Source organism: Penaeus vannamei, chromosome 28 (genome assembly GCF_042767895.1).
Source record: "Penaeus vannamei isolate JL-2024 chromosome 28, ASM4276789v1, whole genome shotgun sequence".
Lineage (NCBI taxonomy): Eukaryota > Metazoa > Arthropoda > Malacostraca > Decapoda > Penaeidae > Penaeus > Penaeus vannamei.
The window spans coordinates 28,390,690-28,404,071 of NC_091576.1; the positions used below are offsets into that span (position 1 = coordinate 28,390,690).

Genomic DNA, 13,382 nt, shown 5'->3' on the forward strand with positions numbered 1-13,382 from the left:
TTGAGATGTTGTGGAGGCTGATTGAGATGTTGTGGAGGCGGATTGAGATGTTGTGGAGGCTGATTGAGATGTGGTGGAGGCTGATTGAGATGTTGTGGAGGCTGATTGAGATGTTGTGGAGGCTGATTGAGATGTTGTGGAGGCTGATTGAGATGCTGTGGAGGCTGATTGAGATGCTGTGGAGGCTGATTGAGATGTTGTGGAGGCTGATTGAGATGCTGTGGAGGCTGATTGAGATGCTGTGGAGGCTGATTGAGATGTTATGGAGGCTGATTGAGATGATGTGGAGGCTGATTGAGATGTTGTGGAGGCTGATTGAGATGTTATGGAGGCTGATTGAGATGTTGTGGAGGCTGATTGAGATGTTGTGGAGGCTGATTGAGATGTTGTGGAGGCTGATTGAGATGTTGTGGAGGTTGATTAAGATGTTGTGGAGGCTGATTGAGATGTTGTGGAGGCTGATTGAGATGTTGTGGAGGCTGATTGAGATGTTGTGGAGGCTGATTGAGATGTTGTGGAGGCTGATTGAGATGTTGTGGAGGCTGATTGAGATGTTGTGGAGGCTGATTGAGATGTTGTGGAGGCTGATTGAGATGTTGTGGAGGCTGATTGAGATGTTGTGGAGGCTGATTGAGATGTTGTGGAGGCTGATTGAGATGTTGTGGAGGCGGATTGAGATGTTGTGGAGGCTGATTGAGATGTTGTGGAGGCTGATTGAGATGCTGTGGAGGCTGATTGAGATGTTGTGGAGGCTGATTGAGATGTTGTGGAGGCTGATTGAGATGTTGTGGAGGCTGATTGAGATGTTGTGGAGGCTGATTGAGATGTTGTGGAGGCTGATTGAGATGTTGTGGAGGCTGATTGAGATGTTGTGGAGGCTGATTGAGATGTTGTGGAGGCTGATTGAGATGTTGTGGAGGCTGATTGAGATGTTGTGGAGGCTGATTGAGATGTTGTGGAGGCTGATTGAGATGTTGTGGAGGCTGATTGAGATGTTATGAAGGCTGATTGAGATGTTGTGGAGGCTGATTGAGATGTTGTGGAGGTTGATTAAGATGTTGTGGAGGCTGATTGAGATGTTGTGGAGGCTGATTGAGATGTTGTGGAGGCTGATTGAGATGTTGTGGAGGCTGATTGAGATGTTGTGGAGGCTGATTGAGATGCTGTGGAGGCTGATTGAGATGCTGTGGAGGCTGATTGAGATGTTGTGGAGGCTGATTGAGATGTTGCAGAGGCTGATTGAGATGTTGTGGAGGCTGATTGAGATGCTGTGGAGGCTGATAGAGATGTTATGAAGGCTGATTGAGATGTTGTGGAGGCTGATTGAGATGCTGTGGAGGCTGATAGAGATGTTATGAAGGCTGATTGAGATGTTGTGGAGGCGGATTGAGATGTTGTGGAGGCTGATTGAGATGTTGTGGAGGCTGATTGAGATGTTGTGGAGGCTGATTGAGATGTTGCAGAGGCTGATTGAGATGTTGTGGAGGCTGATTGAGATGCTGTGGAGGCTGATTGAGATGCTGTGGAGGCTGATTGAGATGTTGTGGAGGCTGATTGAGATGCTGTGGAGGCTGATTGAGATGCTGTGGAGGCTGATTGAGATGTTGTGGAGGCTGATTGAGATGCTGTGGAGGCTGATTGAGATGTTGTGGAGGCTGATTGAGATGCTGTGGAGGATGATTGAGATGTTATGGAGGCTGATTGAGATGTTGTGGAGGCTGATTGAGATGCTGTGGAGGTTGATTGAGATGTGGAGGCTGATTGAGATGCTGTGGAGGCTGATTGAGATGTTGTGGAGGCTGATTGAGATGTTGTGGAGGCTGATTGAGATGTTGTGGAGGCTGATTGAGATGCTGTGGAGGCTGATTGAGATGTTGTGGAGGCTGATTGAGATGTCGTGGAGGCTGATTGAGATGCTGTGGAGGCTGATTGAGATGCTGTGGAGGTTGATTAAGATGTTGTGGAGGTTGATTAAGATGTTGTGGAGGCTGATTGAGATGTTGTGGAGGCTGATTGAGATGTTGTGGAGGCTGATTGAGACGTTGTGGAGGCTGATTGAGATGTTGTGGAGGCTGATTGAGATGTTGTGGAGGCTGATTGAGATGTTGTGGAGGCTGATTGAGATGTTGTGGAGGCTGATTGAGATGTCGTGGAGGCTGATTGAGATGCTGTGGAGGCTGATTGAGATGCTATGCAGGCTGATTGACATGCTGTGGAGGCTGATTGAGATGTTGTGGAGGCTGATTGAGATGTTGTGGAGGCTGATTGAGATGCTGTGGAGGCTGATTGAGATGTTGTGGAGGCTGATTGAGATGTTGTGGAGGCTGATTGAGATGCTGTGGAGGCTGATTGAGATGCTGTGGAGGTTGATTAAGATGTTGTGGAGGCTGATTGAGATGTTGTGGAGGCTGATTGAGATGCTGTGGAGGCTGATTGAGATGTTGTGGAGGCTGATTGAGATGTTGTGGAGGCTGATTGAGATGCTGTGGAGGTTGATTAAGATGTTGTGGAGGCTGATTGAGATGCTGTGGAGGCTGATTGAGATGCTGTGGAGGCTGATTGAGATGTTGTGGAGGCTGATTGAGATGCTGTGGAGGCTGATTGAGATGCTGTGGAGGCTGATTGAGATGTTGTGGAGGCTGATTGAGATGTTGTGGAGGCTGATTGAGATGCTGTGGAGGCTGATTGAGATGTTGTGGAGGCTGATTGAGATGCTGTGGAGGCTGATTGAGATGCTGTGGAGGTTGATTAAGATGTTGTGGAGGCTGATTGAGATGTTGTGGAGGCTGATTGAGATGCTGTGGAGGCTGATTGAGGTGTTGTGGAGGCTGATTGAGATGTTGTGGAGGCTGATTGAGATGCTGTGGAGGCTGATTGAGATGTTATGGAGGCTGATTGAGATGTCGTGGAGGCTGATTGAGATGTTGTGGAGGCTGATTGAGATGTTGTGGAGGCTGATTGAGATGCTGTGGAGGCTGATTGAGATGTTGTGGAGGCTGATTGAGATGCTGTGGAGGCTGATTGAGATGATGTGGAGGCTGATTGAGATGTTGTGGAGGCTGATTGAGATGTTGTGGAGGCTGATTGAGATGTTGTGGAGGCTGATTGAGATGCTGTGGAGGCTGATTGAGATGCTGTGGAGGCTGATTGAGATGTCATGGAGGCTGATTGAGATGTTGTGGAGGCTGATTGAGATGTTGTGGAGGCTGATTGAGATGTTGTGGAGGTTGATTGAGATGTCATGGAGGCTGATTGAGATGTTGTGGAGGCTGATTGAGATGCTGTGGAGGCTGATTGAGATGCTGTGGAGGCTGATTGAGATGTTCCGGAGGCTGATTGAGATGTTGTGGAGGCTGATTGAGATGTTGTGGAGGCTGATTAAGATGCTGTGGAGGCTGATTGAGATGTTGTGGAGGCTGATTGAGATGTTGTGGAGGCTGATTGAGATGCTGTGGAGGCTGATTGACATGCTGTGGAGGCTGATTGAGATGTTGTGGAGGCTGATTGAGATGTTGTGGAGGCTGATGGAGATGCTGTGGAGGCTGATTGACATGCTGTGGAGGCTGATTGAGATGTTGTGGAGGCTAATTAAGATGTTGTGGAGACTGATTGAGATGTTGTGGAGACTGATTGAGATGTTGTGGAGGCTGATTGAGATGTTATGGAGGCTGATTGAGATGTTGTGGAGGCTGATTGAGATGTTGTGGAGGCTGATTGAGATGTTGTGGAGGCTGATTGAGATGTTGTGGAGGCTGATTGAGATGTTGTGGAGACTGATTGAGATGTTATGGAGGCTGATTGAGATGTTGTGGAGGCTGATTGAGATGTTGTGGAGACTGATTGAGATGTTATGGAGGCTGATTGAGATGTTGTGGAGGCTGATTGAGATGTTGTGGAGGCTGATTGAGATGTTGTGGAGACTGATTGAGATGTTATGGAGGCTGATTGAGATGTTGTGGAGGCTGATTGAGATGTTGTGGAGACTGATTGAGATGTTATGGAGGCTGATTGAGATGTTGTGGAGACTGATTGAGATGTTGCGGAGGCTGATTGAGATGCTGTGGAGGCTGATTGACATGCTGTGGAGGCTGATTGAGATGTTGTGGAGGCTGATTGAGATGCTGTGGAGGCTGATTGAGATGCTGTGGAGGCTGATTGAGATGCTGTGGAGGCTGATTGAGATGTTGTGGAGGCTGATTGAGATGTTGTGGAGGCTGATTGAGATGTTGTGGAGGCTGATTGAGATGTTGTGGAGGCTGATTGAGATGTTGTGGAGGCTGATTGAGATGTTGTAGAGGCTGATTGAGATGCTGTGGAGGCTGATTGAGATGTTGTGGAGGCTGATTGAGATGCTATGGAGGCTGATTAAGATGTTGTGGAGGCTGATTGAGATGTTGTGGAGGTTGATTAAGATGTTGTGGAGGCTGATTGAGATGTTGTGGAGGCTGATTGAGATGCTGTGGAGGTTGATTAAGATGCTCCGGAGGCTGATTGAGATGTTGTGGAGGCTGATTGAGATGCTGTGGAGGTTGATTAAGATGCTCCGGAGGCTGATTGAGATGTTGTGGAGGCTGATTGAGATGTTGTGGAGGCTGATTGAGATGTTGTGGAGGTTGATTAAGATGTTGTGGAGGCTGATTGAGATGTTGTGGAGGTTGATTAAGATGCTCCGGAGGCTGATTGAGATGTTGTGGAGGCTGATTGAGATGCTGTGGAGGTTGATTAAGATGCTCCGGAGGCTGATTGAGATGTTGTGGAGGCTGATTGAGATGTTGTGGAGGCTGATTGAGATGTTGTGGAGGCTGATTGAGATGCTGTGGAGGTTGATTAAGATGCTCCGGAGGCTGATTGAGATGTTGTGGAGGCTGATTGAGATGCTGTGGAGGCTGATTGAGATGTTGTGGAGGCTGATTGAGATGCTGGGGAGGCTGATTGAGATGTTGTGGAGGCTGATTGAGATGCTGTGGAGGCTGATTGAGATGCTGTGGAGGCTGATTGAGATGCTGGGGAGGCTGATTGAGATGTTGTGGAGGCTGATTGAGATGCTGGGGAGGCTGATTGAGATGTTGTGGAGGCTGATTGAGATGCTGTGGAGGCTGATTGAGATGCTGTGGAGGCTGATTGAGATGTTGTGGAGGCTGATTGAGATGTTGTGGAGTCTGATTGAGATGTTGTGGAGGCTGATTGAGATGATGTGGAGGCTGATTGAGATGCTGTGGAGGCTGATTGAGGTGTTGTGGAGGCTGATTGAGATGTTGTGGAGGCTGATTGAGATGTTGTGGAGGCTGATTGAGATGTTGTGGAGGCTGATTGAGATGTTGTGGAGTCTGATTGAGATGTTGTGGAGGCTGATTGAGATGCTGTGGAGGCTGATTGAGATGTTGTGGAGGCTGATTGAGATGTAGTGGAGGCTGATTGAGATGTTGTGGAGGCTGATTGAGATGTTGTGGAGGCTGATTGAGATGTTGTGGAGTCTGATTGAGATGTTGTGGAGGCTGATTGAGATGTAGTGGAGGCTGATTGAGATGTTGTGGAGGCTGATTGAGATGTTGTGGAGGCTGATTGAGATGTTGTGGAGGCTGATTGAGATGTTGTGAAGGCTGATTGAGATGTTGTGGAGGCTGATTGAGATGTTATGAAGGCTGATTGAGATGCTGTGGAGGCTCATTGAGATGCTGTGGAGGCTGATTGAGATGTTGTGGAGGCTGATTGAGATGTTGTGGAGGCTGATTGAGATGCTGTGGAGGCTGATTGAGATGTTGTGGAGGCTGATTGAGATGCTGTGGAGGCTGATTGAGATGTTGTGGAGGCTGATTGAGATGTTATGAAGGCTGATTGAGATGCTGTGGAGGCTCATTGAGATGCTGTGGAGGCTGATTGAGATGTTGTGGAGGCTGATTGAGATGTTGTGGAGGCTGATTGACATGTTGTGGAGGCTGATTGAGATGTTATGGAGGCTGATTGAGATGCTGTGCAGGCTGATTGAGGTGTTGTGGAGGCTGATTGAGATGCTGTGCAGGCTGATTGAGGTGTTGTGGAGGCTGATTGAGATGTTGTGGAGGCTGATTGACATGTTGTGGAGGCTGATTGAGATGTTATGGAGGCTGATTGAGATGCTGTGCAGGCTGATTGAGGTGTTGTGGAGGCTGATTGAGATGCTGTGGAGGCTGATTGAGATGTTGTGGAGGCTGATTGAGATGTTGTGGAGGTTGATTGAGATGCTGTGGAGGCTGATTGAGATGTTGTGGAGGCTGATTGAGATGTTGTGGAGGCTGATTGAGATGTTGTGGAGGCTGATTGAGATGTTGTGGAGGCTGATTGAGATGCTGTGGAGGCTGATTGAGATGTTGTGGAGGCTGATTGAGGTGTTGTGGAGGCTGATTGAGAAGTTGTGGAGGCTGATTGAGATGTTGTGGAGGCTGATTGAGACGTTGTGGAGGCTGAATGAGATGTTGCGGAGGCTGATTGAGATGTTGTGGAGGCTGATTGAGATGTTGTGGAGGCTGATTGAGATGCTGTGGAGGCTGATTGAGATGTTGTGGAGGCTGATTGAGATGTTGTGGAGGCTGATTGAGATGTTGTGGAGGCTGATTGAGATGTTATGGAGGCTGATTGAGATGTTGTGGAGGCTGATTGAGATGTTGTGGAGGCTGATTGAGATGTTGTGGAGGCTGATTGAGATGTTGTGGAGGCTGATTGAGAAGTTGTGGAGGCTGATTGAGATGTTGTGGAGGCTGATTGAGATGTTGTGGAGGCTGATTGAGATGTTATGGAGGCTGATTGAGATGTTGTGGAGGCTGATTGAGATGTGGTGGAGGCTGATTGAGATGTTGTGGAGGCTGATTGAGATGTTGTGGAGGCTGATTGAGATGCTGTGGAGGCTGATTGAGATGTTGTGGAGGCTGATTGAGATGTTATGGAGGCTGATTGAGATGTTGTGGAGGCTGATTGAGATGTTTTGGAGGCTGATTGAGATGTGGAGGCTGATTGAGGTGTTGTGGAGGCTGATTGAGATGTTGTGGAGGCTGATTGAGATGCTGTGGAGGCTGATTGAGATGCTGTGGAGGCTGATTGAGATGCTGTGGAGGCGGATTGAGATGCTGTGGAGGCTGATTGAGATGTCGTGGAGGCTGAATGAGATGTTTTGGAGGTTGATTGAGATGTTGTGGAGGCTGATTGAGATGTTTTGGAGGCTGATTGAGATGTGGAGGCTGATTGAGGTGTTGTGGAGGCTGATTGAGATGTGGTGGAGGCTGATTGAGATGTTATGGAGGCTGATTGAGATGATGTGGAGGCTGATTGAGATGTTGTGGAGGCTGATTGAGATGTTATGGAGGCTGATTGAGATGTTGTGGAGGCTGATTGAGATGTTTTGGAGGCTGATTGAGATGTGGAGGCTGATTGAGGTGTTGTGGAGGCTGATTGAGATGTTGTGGAGGCTGATTGAGATGCTGTGGAGGCTGATTGAGATGTTGTGGAGGCTGATTGAGATGCTGTGGAGGCTGATTGAGATGTTGTGGAGGCTGATTGAGATGTTGTGGAGGCTGATTGAGATGTTGTGGAGGCTGATTGAGATGCTGTGGAGGCTGATTGAGATGTTGTGGAGGCTGATTGAGATGCTGTGGAGGCTGATTGAGATGCTGTGGAGGCTGATTGAGATGCTGTGGAGGCGGATTGAGATGCTGTGGAGGCTGATTGAGATGTCGTGGAGGCTGAATGAGATGTTTTGGAGGTTGATTGAGATGTTGTGGAGGCTGATTGAGATGTTTTGGAGGCTGATTGAGATGTGGAGGCTGATTGAGGTGTTGTGGAGGCTGATTGAGATGTTGTGGAGGCTGATTGAGATGTTTTGGAGGTTGATTGAGATGTTGTGGAGGCTGATTGAGATGTGGAGGCTGATTGAGATGTGGAGGCTGATTGAGATGTCGTGGAGGCTGATTGAGATGTGGAGGCTGATTGAGATGTTGTGGAGGCTGATTGAGATGTTGTGGAGGCTGATTGAGATGTTGTGGAGGCTGATTGAGATGTTGTGGAGGCTGATTGAGATGCTGTGGAGGCTGATTGAGGTGTTGTGGAGGCTGATTGAGATGCTGTGGAGGCTGATTGAGATGTTGTGGAGGCTGATTGAGATGCTGTGGAGGCTGATTGAGATGTTGTGGAGGCTGATTGAGATGCTGTGGAGGCTGATTGAGATGTTGTGGAGGCTGATTGAGATGCTGTGGAGGCTGATTGAGATGTTGTGGAGGCTGATTGAGATGTTGTGGAGGCTGATTGAGATGTTGTGGAGGCTGATTGAGATGTTGTGGAGGCTGATTGAGATGTTGTGGAGGCTGATTGAGATGCTGTGGAGGCTGATTGAGGTGTTGTGGAGGCTGATTGAGATGCTGTGGAGGCTGATTGAGATGTTGTGGAGGCTGATTGAGATGCTGTGGAGGCTGATTGAGATGTTGTGGAGGCTGATTGAGATGCTGTGGAGGCTGATTGAGATGTTGTGGAGGCTGATTGAGATGCTGTGGAGGCTGATTGAGATGTTGTGGAGGCTGATTGAGATGTTGTGGAGGCTGATTGAGATGTTGTGGAGGCTGATTGAGATGCTGTGGAGGCTGATTGAGATGTTGTGGAGGCTGATTGAGATGCTGTGGAGGCTGATTGAGGTGTTGTGGAGGCTGATTGAGATGCTGTGGAGGCTGATTGAGATGTTGTGGAGGCTGATTGAGATGCTGTGGAGGCTGATTGAGATGTTGTGGAGGCTGATTGAGATGCTGTGGAGGCTGATTGAGATGTTGTGGAGGCTGATTGAGATGTTGTGGAGGCTGATTGAGATGTTGTGGAGGCTGATTGAGATGTTGTGGAGGCTGATTGAGATGCTGTGGAGGCTGATTGAGGTGTTGTGGAGGCTGATTGAGATGCTGTGGAGGCTGATTGAGATGTTGTGGAGGCTGATTGAGATGTTGTGGAGGCTGATTGAGATGTTGTGGAGGCTGATTGAGATGTTGTGGAGGCTGATTGAGATGTTGTGGAGGCTGATTGAGATGCTGTGGAGGCTGATTGAGGTGTTGTGGAGGCTGATTGAGATGCTGTGGAGGCTGATTGAGATGTTGTGGAGGCTGATTGAGATGCTGTGGAGGCTGATTGAGATGTTGTGGAGGCTGATTGAGATGCTGTGGAGGCTGATTGAGATGTTGTGGAGGCTGATTGAGATGCTGTGGAGGCTGATTGAGATGTTGTGGAGGCTGATTGAGATGTTGTGGAGGCTGATTGAGATGTTGTGGAGGCTGATTGAGATGTTGTGGAGGCTGATTGAGATGCTGTGGAGGCTGATTGAGATGCTGTGGAGGCTGATTGAGATGCTGTGGAGGCTGATTGAGATGCTGTGGAGGCTGATTGAGATGCTGTGGAGGCTGATTGAGATGCTGTGGAGGCTGATTGAGATGTTGTGGAGGCTGATTGAGATGCTGTGGAGGCTGATTGAGATGCTGTGGAGGCTGATTGAGATGCTGTGGAGGCTGATTGAGATGCTGTGGAGGCTGATTGAGATGCTGTGGAGGCTGATTGAGATGTTGTGCAGGCTGATTGAGATGATGTGGAGGCTGATTGAGATGCTGTGGAGGCTGATTGAGATGTTGTGCAGGCTGATTGAGATGATGTGGAGGCTGATTGAGATGCTGTGGAGGCTGATTGAGATGCTGTGGAGGCTGATTGAGATCCTGTGGAGGCTGATTGAGATGCTGTGGAGGCTGATTGAGATGTTGTGGAGGCTGATTGAGATGCTGTGGAGGCTGATTGAGATGTTGTGGAGGCTGATTGAGATGTTGTGGAGGCTGATTGAGATGCTGTGGAGGCTGATTGAGATGCTGTGGAGGCTGATTGAGATGTTGTGCAGGCTGATTGAGATGATGTGGAGGCTGATTGAGATGTTGTGGAGGCTGATTGAGATGTTGTGGAGGCTGATTGAGATGCTGTGGAGGCTGATTGAGATGTTGTGGAGGCTGATTGAGATGCTGTGGAGGCTGATTGAGATGTTGTGGAGGCTGATTGAGATGCTGTGGAGGCTGATTGAGATGTTGTGGAGGCTGATTGAGATGCTGTGGAGGCTGATTGAGATGTTGTGGAGGCTGATTGAGATGCTGTGGAGGCTGATTGAGATGCTGTGGAGGCTGATTGAGATGTGGAGGCTGATTGAGATGTTGTGGAGGCTGATTGAGATGCTGTGGAGGCTGATTGAGTTGCTGTGGAGGCTGATTGAGATATTGTGGAGGCTGATTGAGATGCTGTGGAGGCTGATTGAGATGTTGTGGAGGCTGATTGAGATGCTGTGGAGGCTGATTGAGATGCTGTGGAGGCTGACTGAGTTGCTGTGGAGGCTGACTGAGTTGCTGTGGAGGCTGATTGAGTTGCTGTGGAGGCTGATTGAGATGCTGTGGAGGCTGATTGAGATGTAAAGGCTGATTGAGATGTTGTGGAGGCTGATTGAGATGTTGTGGAGGCTGATTGAGATGTTGTGGAGGCTGATTGAGATGTTGTGGAGGCTGATTGAGATGTTGTGGAGGCTGATTGAGGTGTTGTGGAGGCTGATTGAGATGATGTGGAGGCTGATTGAGATGTTGGGGAGGCTGATTGAGGTGTTGTGGATGCTGAATGAGATGTTGTGGAGGCTGATTGAGATGCTGTGGAGGCTGATTGAGATGTTGTGGAGGCTGATTGAGATGTTGTGGAGGCTGATTGAGGTGTTGTGGAGGCTGATTGAGATGTTATGGAGGCTGATTGAGATGTGAAGGCTGATTGAGATGTTGTGGAGGCTGATTGAGATGCTGTGGAGGCTGATTGAGGTGTTGTGGAGGCTGATTGAGATGTTGTGGAGGCTGATTGAGATGTTGTGGAGGCTGATTGAGATGTTGTGGAGGCTGATTGAGATGTTGTGGAGGCTGATTGAGGTGTTGTGGAGGCTGATTGAGATGCTGTGGAGGCTGATTGAGATGTCATGGAGGCTGATTGAGATGCTGTGGAGGCTGATTGAGGTGTTGTGGAGGCTGATTGAGATGTTGTGGAGGCTGATTGAGGTGTTGTGGAGGCTGATTGAGATGCTGTGGAGGCTGATTGAGATGTCATGGAGGCTGATTGAGATGTTGTGGAGGCTGATTGAGATGTTGTGGAGGCTGATTGAGATGTTGTGGAGGCTGATTGAGATGTTGTGGAGGCTGATTGAGATGTTGTGGAGGCTGATTGATATGTTGTGGAGGCTGATTGAGATGTTGTGGAGGCTGATTGAGATGTTGTGGAGGCTGATTGAGATGTTGTGGAGGCTGATTGAGATGTTGTGGAGGCTGATTGAGGTGTTGTGGAGGCTGATTGAGATGCTGTGGAGGCTGATTGAGATGTCATGGAGGCTGATTGAGATGCTGTGGAGGCTGATTGAGGTGTTGTGGAGGCTGATTGAGATGTTGTGGAGGCTGATTGAGATGTTGTGGAGGCTGATTGAGATGCTGTGGAGGCTGATTGAGATGTCATGGAGGCTGATTGAGATGTTGTGGAGGCTGATTGAGATGTTGTGGAGGCTGATTGAGATGCTGTGGAGGCTGATTGAGATGTTGTGGAGGCTGATTGAGATGTTGTGGAGGCTGATTGAGATGTTGTGGAGGCTGATTGAGATGTCATGGAGGCTGATTGAGATGTTGTGGAGGCTGATTGAGATGCTGTGGAGGCTGATTGAGATGTCATGGAGGCTGATTGAGATGTTGTGGAGGCTGATTGAGATGTTGTGGAGGCTGATTGAGATGTTGTGGAGGCTGATTGAGATGTCATGGAGGCTGATTGAGATGTTGTGGAGGCTGATTGAGGTGTTGTGGAGGCTGATTGAGATGCTGTGGAGGCTGATTGAGATGTCATGGAGGCTGATTGAGGTGTTGTGGAGGCTGATTGAGGTGTTGTGGAGGCTGATTGAGATGTTGTGGAGGCTGATTGAGATGTTGTGGAGGCTGATTGAGATGTCATGGAGGCTGATTGAGATGTTGTGGAGGCTGATTGAGATGTTGTGGAGGCTGATTGAGATGTTGTGGAGGCTGATTGAGATGTCATGGAGGCTGATTGAGATGTTGTGGAGGCTGATTGAGGTGTTGTGGAGGCTGATTGAGATGCTGTGGAGGCTGATTGAGATGTCATGGAGGCTGATTGAGGTGTTGTGGAGGCTGATTGAGATGTTGTGGAGGCTGATTGAGATGTTGTGGAGGCTGATTGAGATGTTGTGGAGGCTGATTGAGATGTTGTGGAGGCTGATTGAGGTGTTGTGGAGGCTGATTGAGATGCTGTGGAGGCTGATTGAGATGTCATGGAGGCTGATTGAGATGCTGTGGAGGCTGATTGAGGTGTTGTGGAGGCTGATTGAGATGTTGTGGAGGCTGATTGAGATGTTGTGGAGGCTGATTGAGATGCTGTGGAGGCTGATTGAGATGTCATGGAGGCTGATTGAGATGTTGTGGAGGCTGATTGAGATGTTGTGGAGGCTGATTGAGATGCTGTGGAGGCTGATTGAGATGTTGTGGAGGCTGATTGAGATGTTGTGGAGGCTGATTGAGATGCTGTGGAGGCTGATTGAGATGTTGTGGAGGCTGATTGAGATGTTGTGGAGGCTGATTGAGATGTTGTGGAGGCTGATTGAGATGCTGTGGAGGCTGATTGAGATATTGTGGAGGCTGATTGAGATATTGTGGAGGCTGATTGAGATGCTGTGGAGGCTGATTGAGATGCGGTGGAGGCTGATTGAGATGCTGTGGAGGCTGATTGAGATGTTGTGGAGGCTGATTGAGATGTTATGGAGGCTGATTGAGATGCTGTGGAGGCTGATTGAGATGTTGTGGAGGCTGAATGAGATGTTGTGGAGGCTGATTGAGATGTTGTGGAGGCTGATTGAGATGTTGTGGAGGCTGATTGAGATGTTGTGGAGGCTGATTGAGATGCTGTGGAGGCTGATTGAGGTGTTGTGGAGGCTGATTGAGATGTTGTGGAGGCTGATTGAGATGCTGTGGAGGCTGATTGAGGTGTTGTGGAGGCTGATTGAGATGTGGAGGCTGATTGAGATGCTGTGGAGGCTGATTGAGGTGTTGTGGAGGCTGATTGAGATGTGGAGGCTGATTGAGATGCTGTGGAGGCTGATTGAGGTGTTGTGGAGGCTGATTGAGATGTTGTGGAGGCTGATTGAGATGCTGTGGAGGCTGATTGAGATGTTGTGGAGGCTGATTGAGATGTGGAGGCCGAATGAGATGTTGTGGAGGCTGATTGAGATGTTGTGGAGGCTGATTGAGATGTTGTGGAGGCTGATTGAGATGCTGTGGAGGCTGATTGAGATGCTGTGGAGGCTGATTGAGATGTTGTGGAGACTGATTGAG

The 13,382-nt window shown here is 48.8% G+C and overlaps 1 protein-coding gene across 1 annotated transcript; it reads left to right on the plus strand.

Moving 5' to 3' along the window:
* The first annotated feature begins 1,601 nt into the window (after window positions 1-1,601).
* LOC138867135 (golgin subfamily A member 6-like protein 6) lies at window positions 1,602-10,442 on the plus strand. The gene is made up of 6 exons (XM_070141600.1): window positions 1,602-1,813; window positions 3,710-4,102; window positions 4,298-4,897; window positions 7,067-7,225; window positions 7,649-7,924; window positions 10,280-10,442. Exons 1-6 carry the CDS (start codon window positions 1,602-1,604, stop codon window positions 10,440-10,442), a joined length of 1,803 nt encoding a protein of 600 aa, XP_069997701.1.
* The last annotated feature ends 2,940 nt before the right edge of the window (window positions 10,443-13,382 follow it).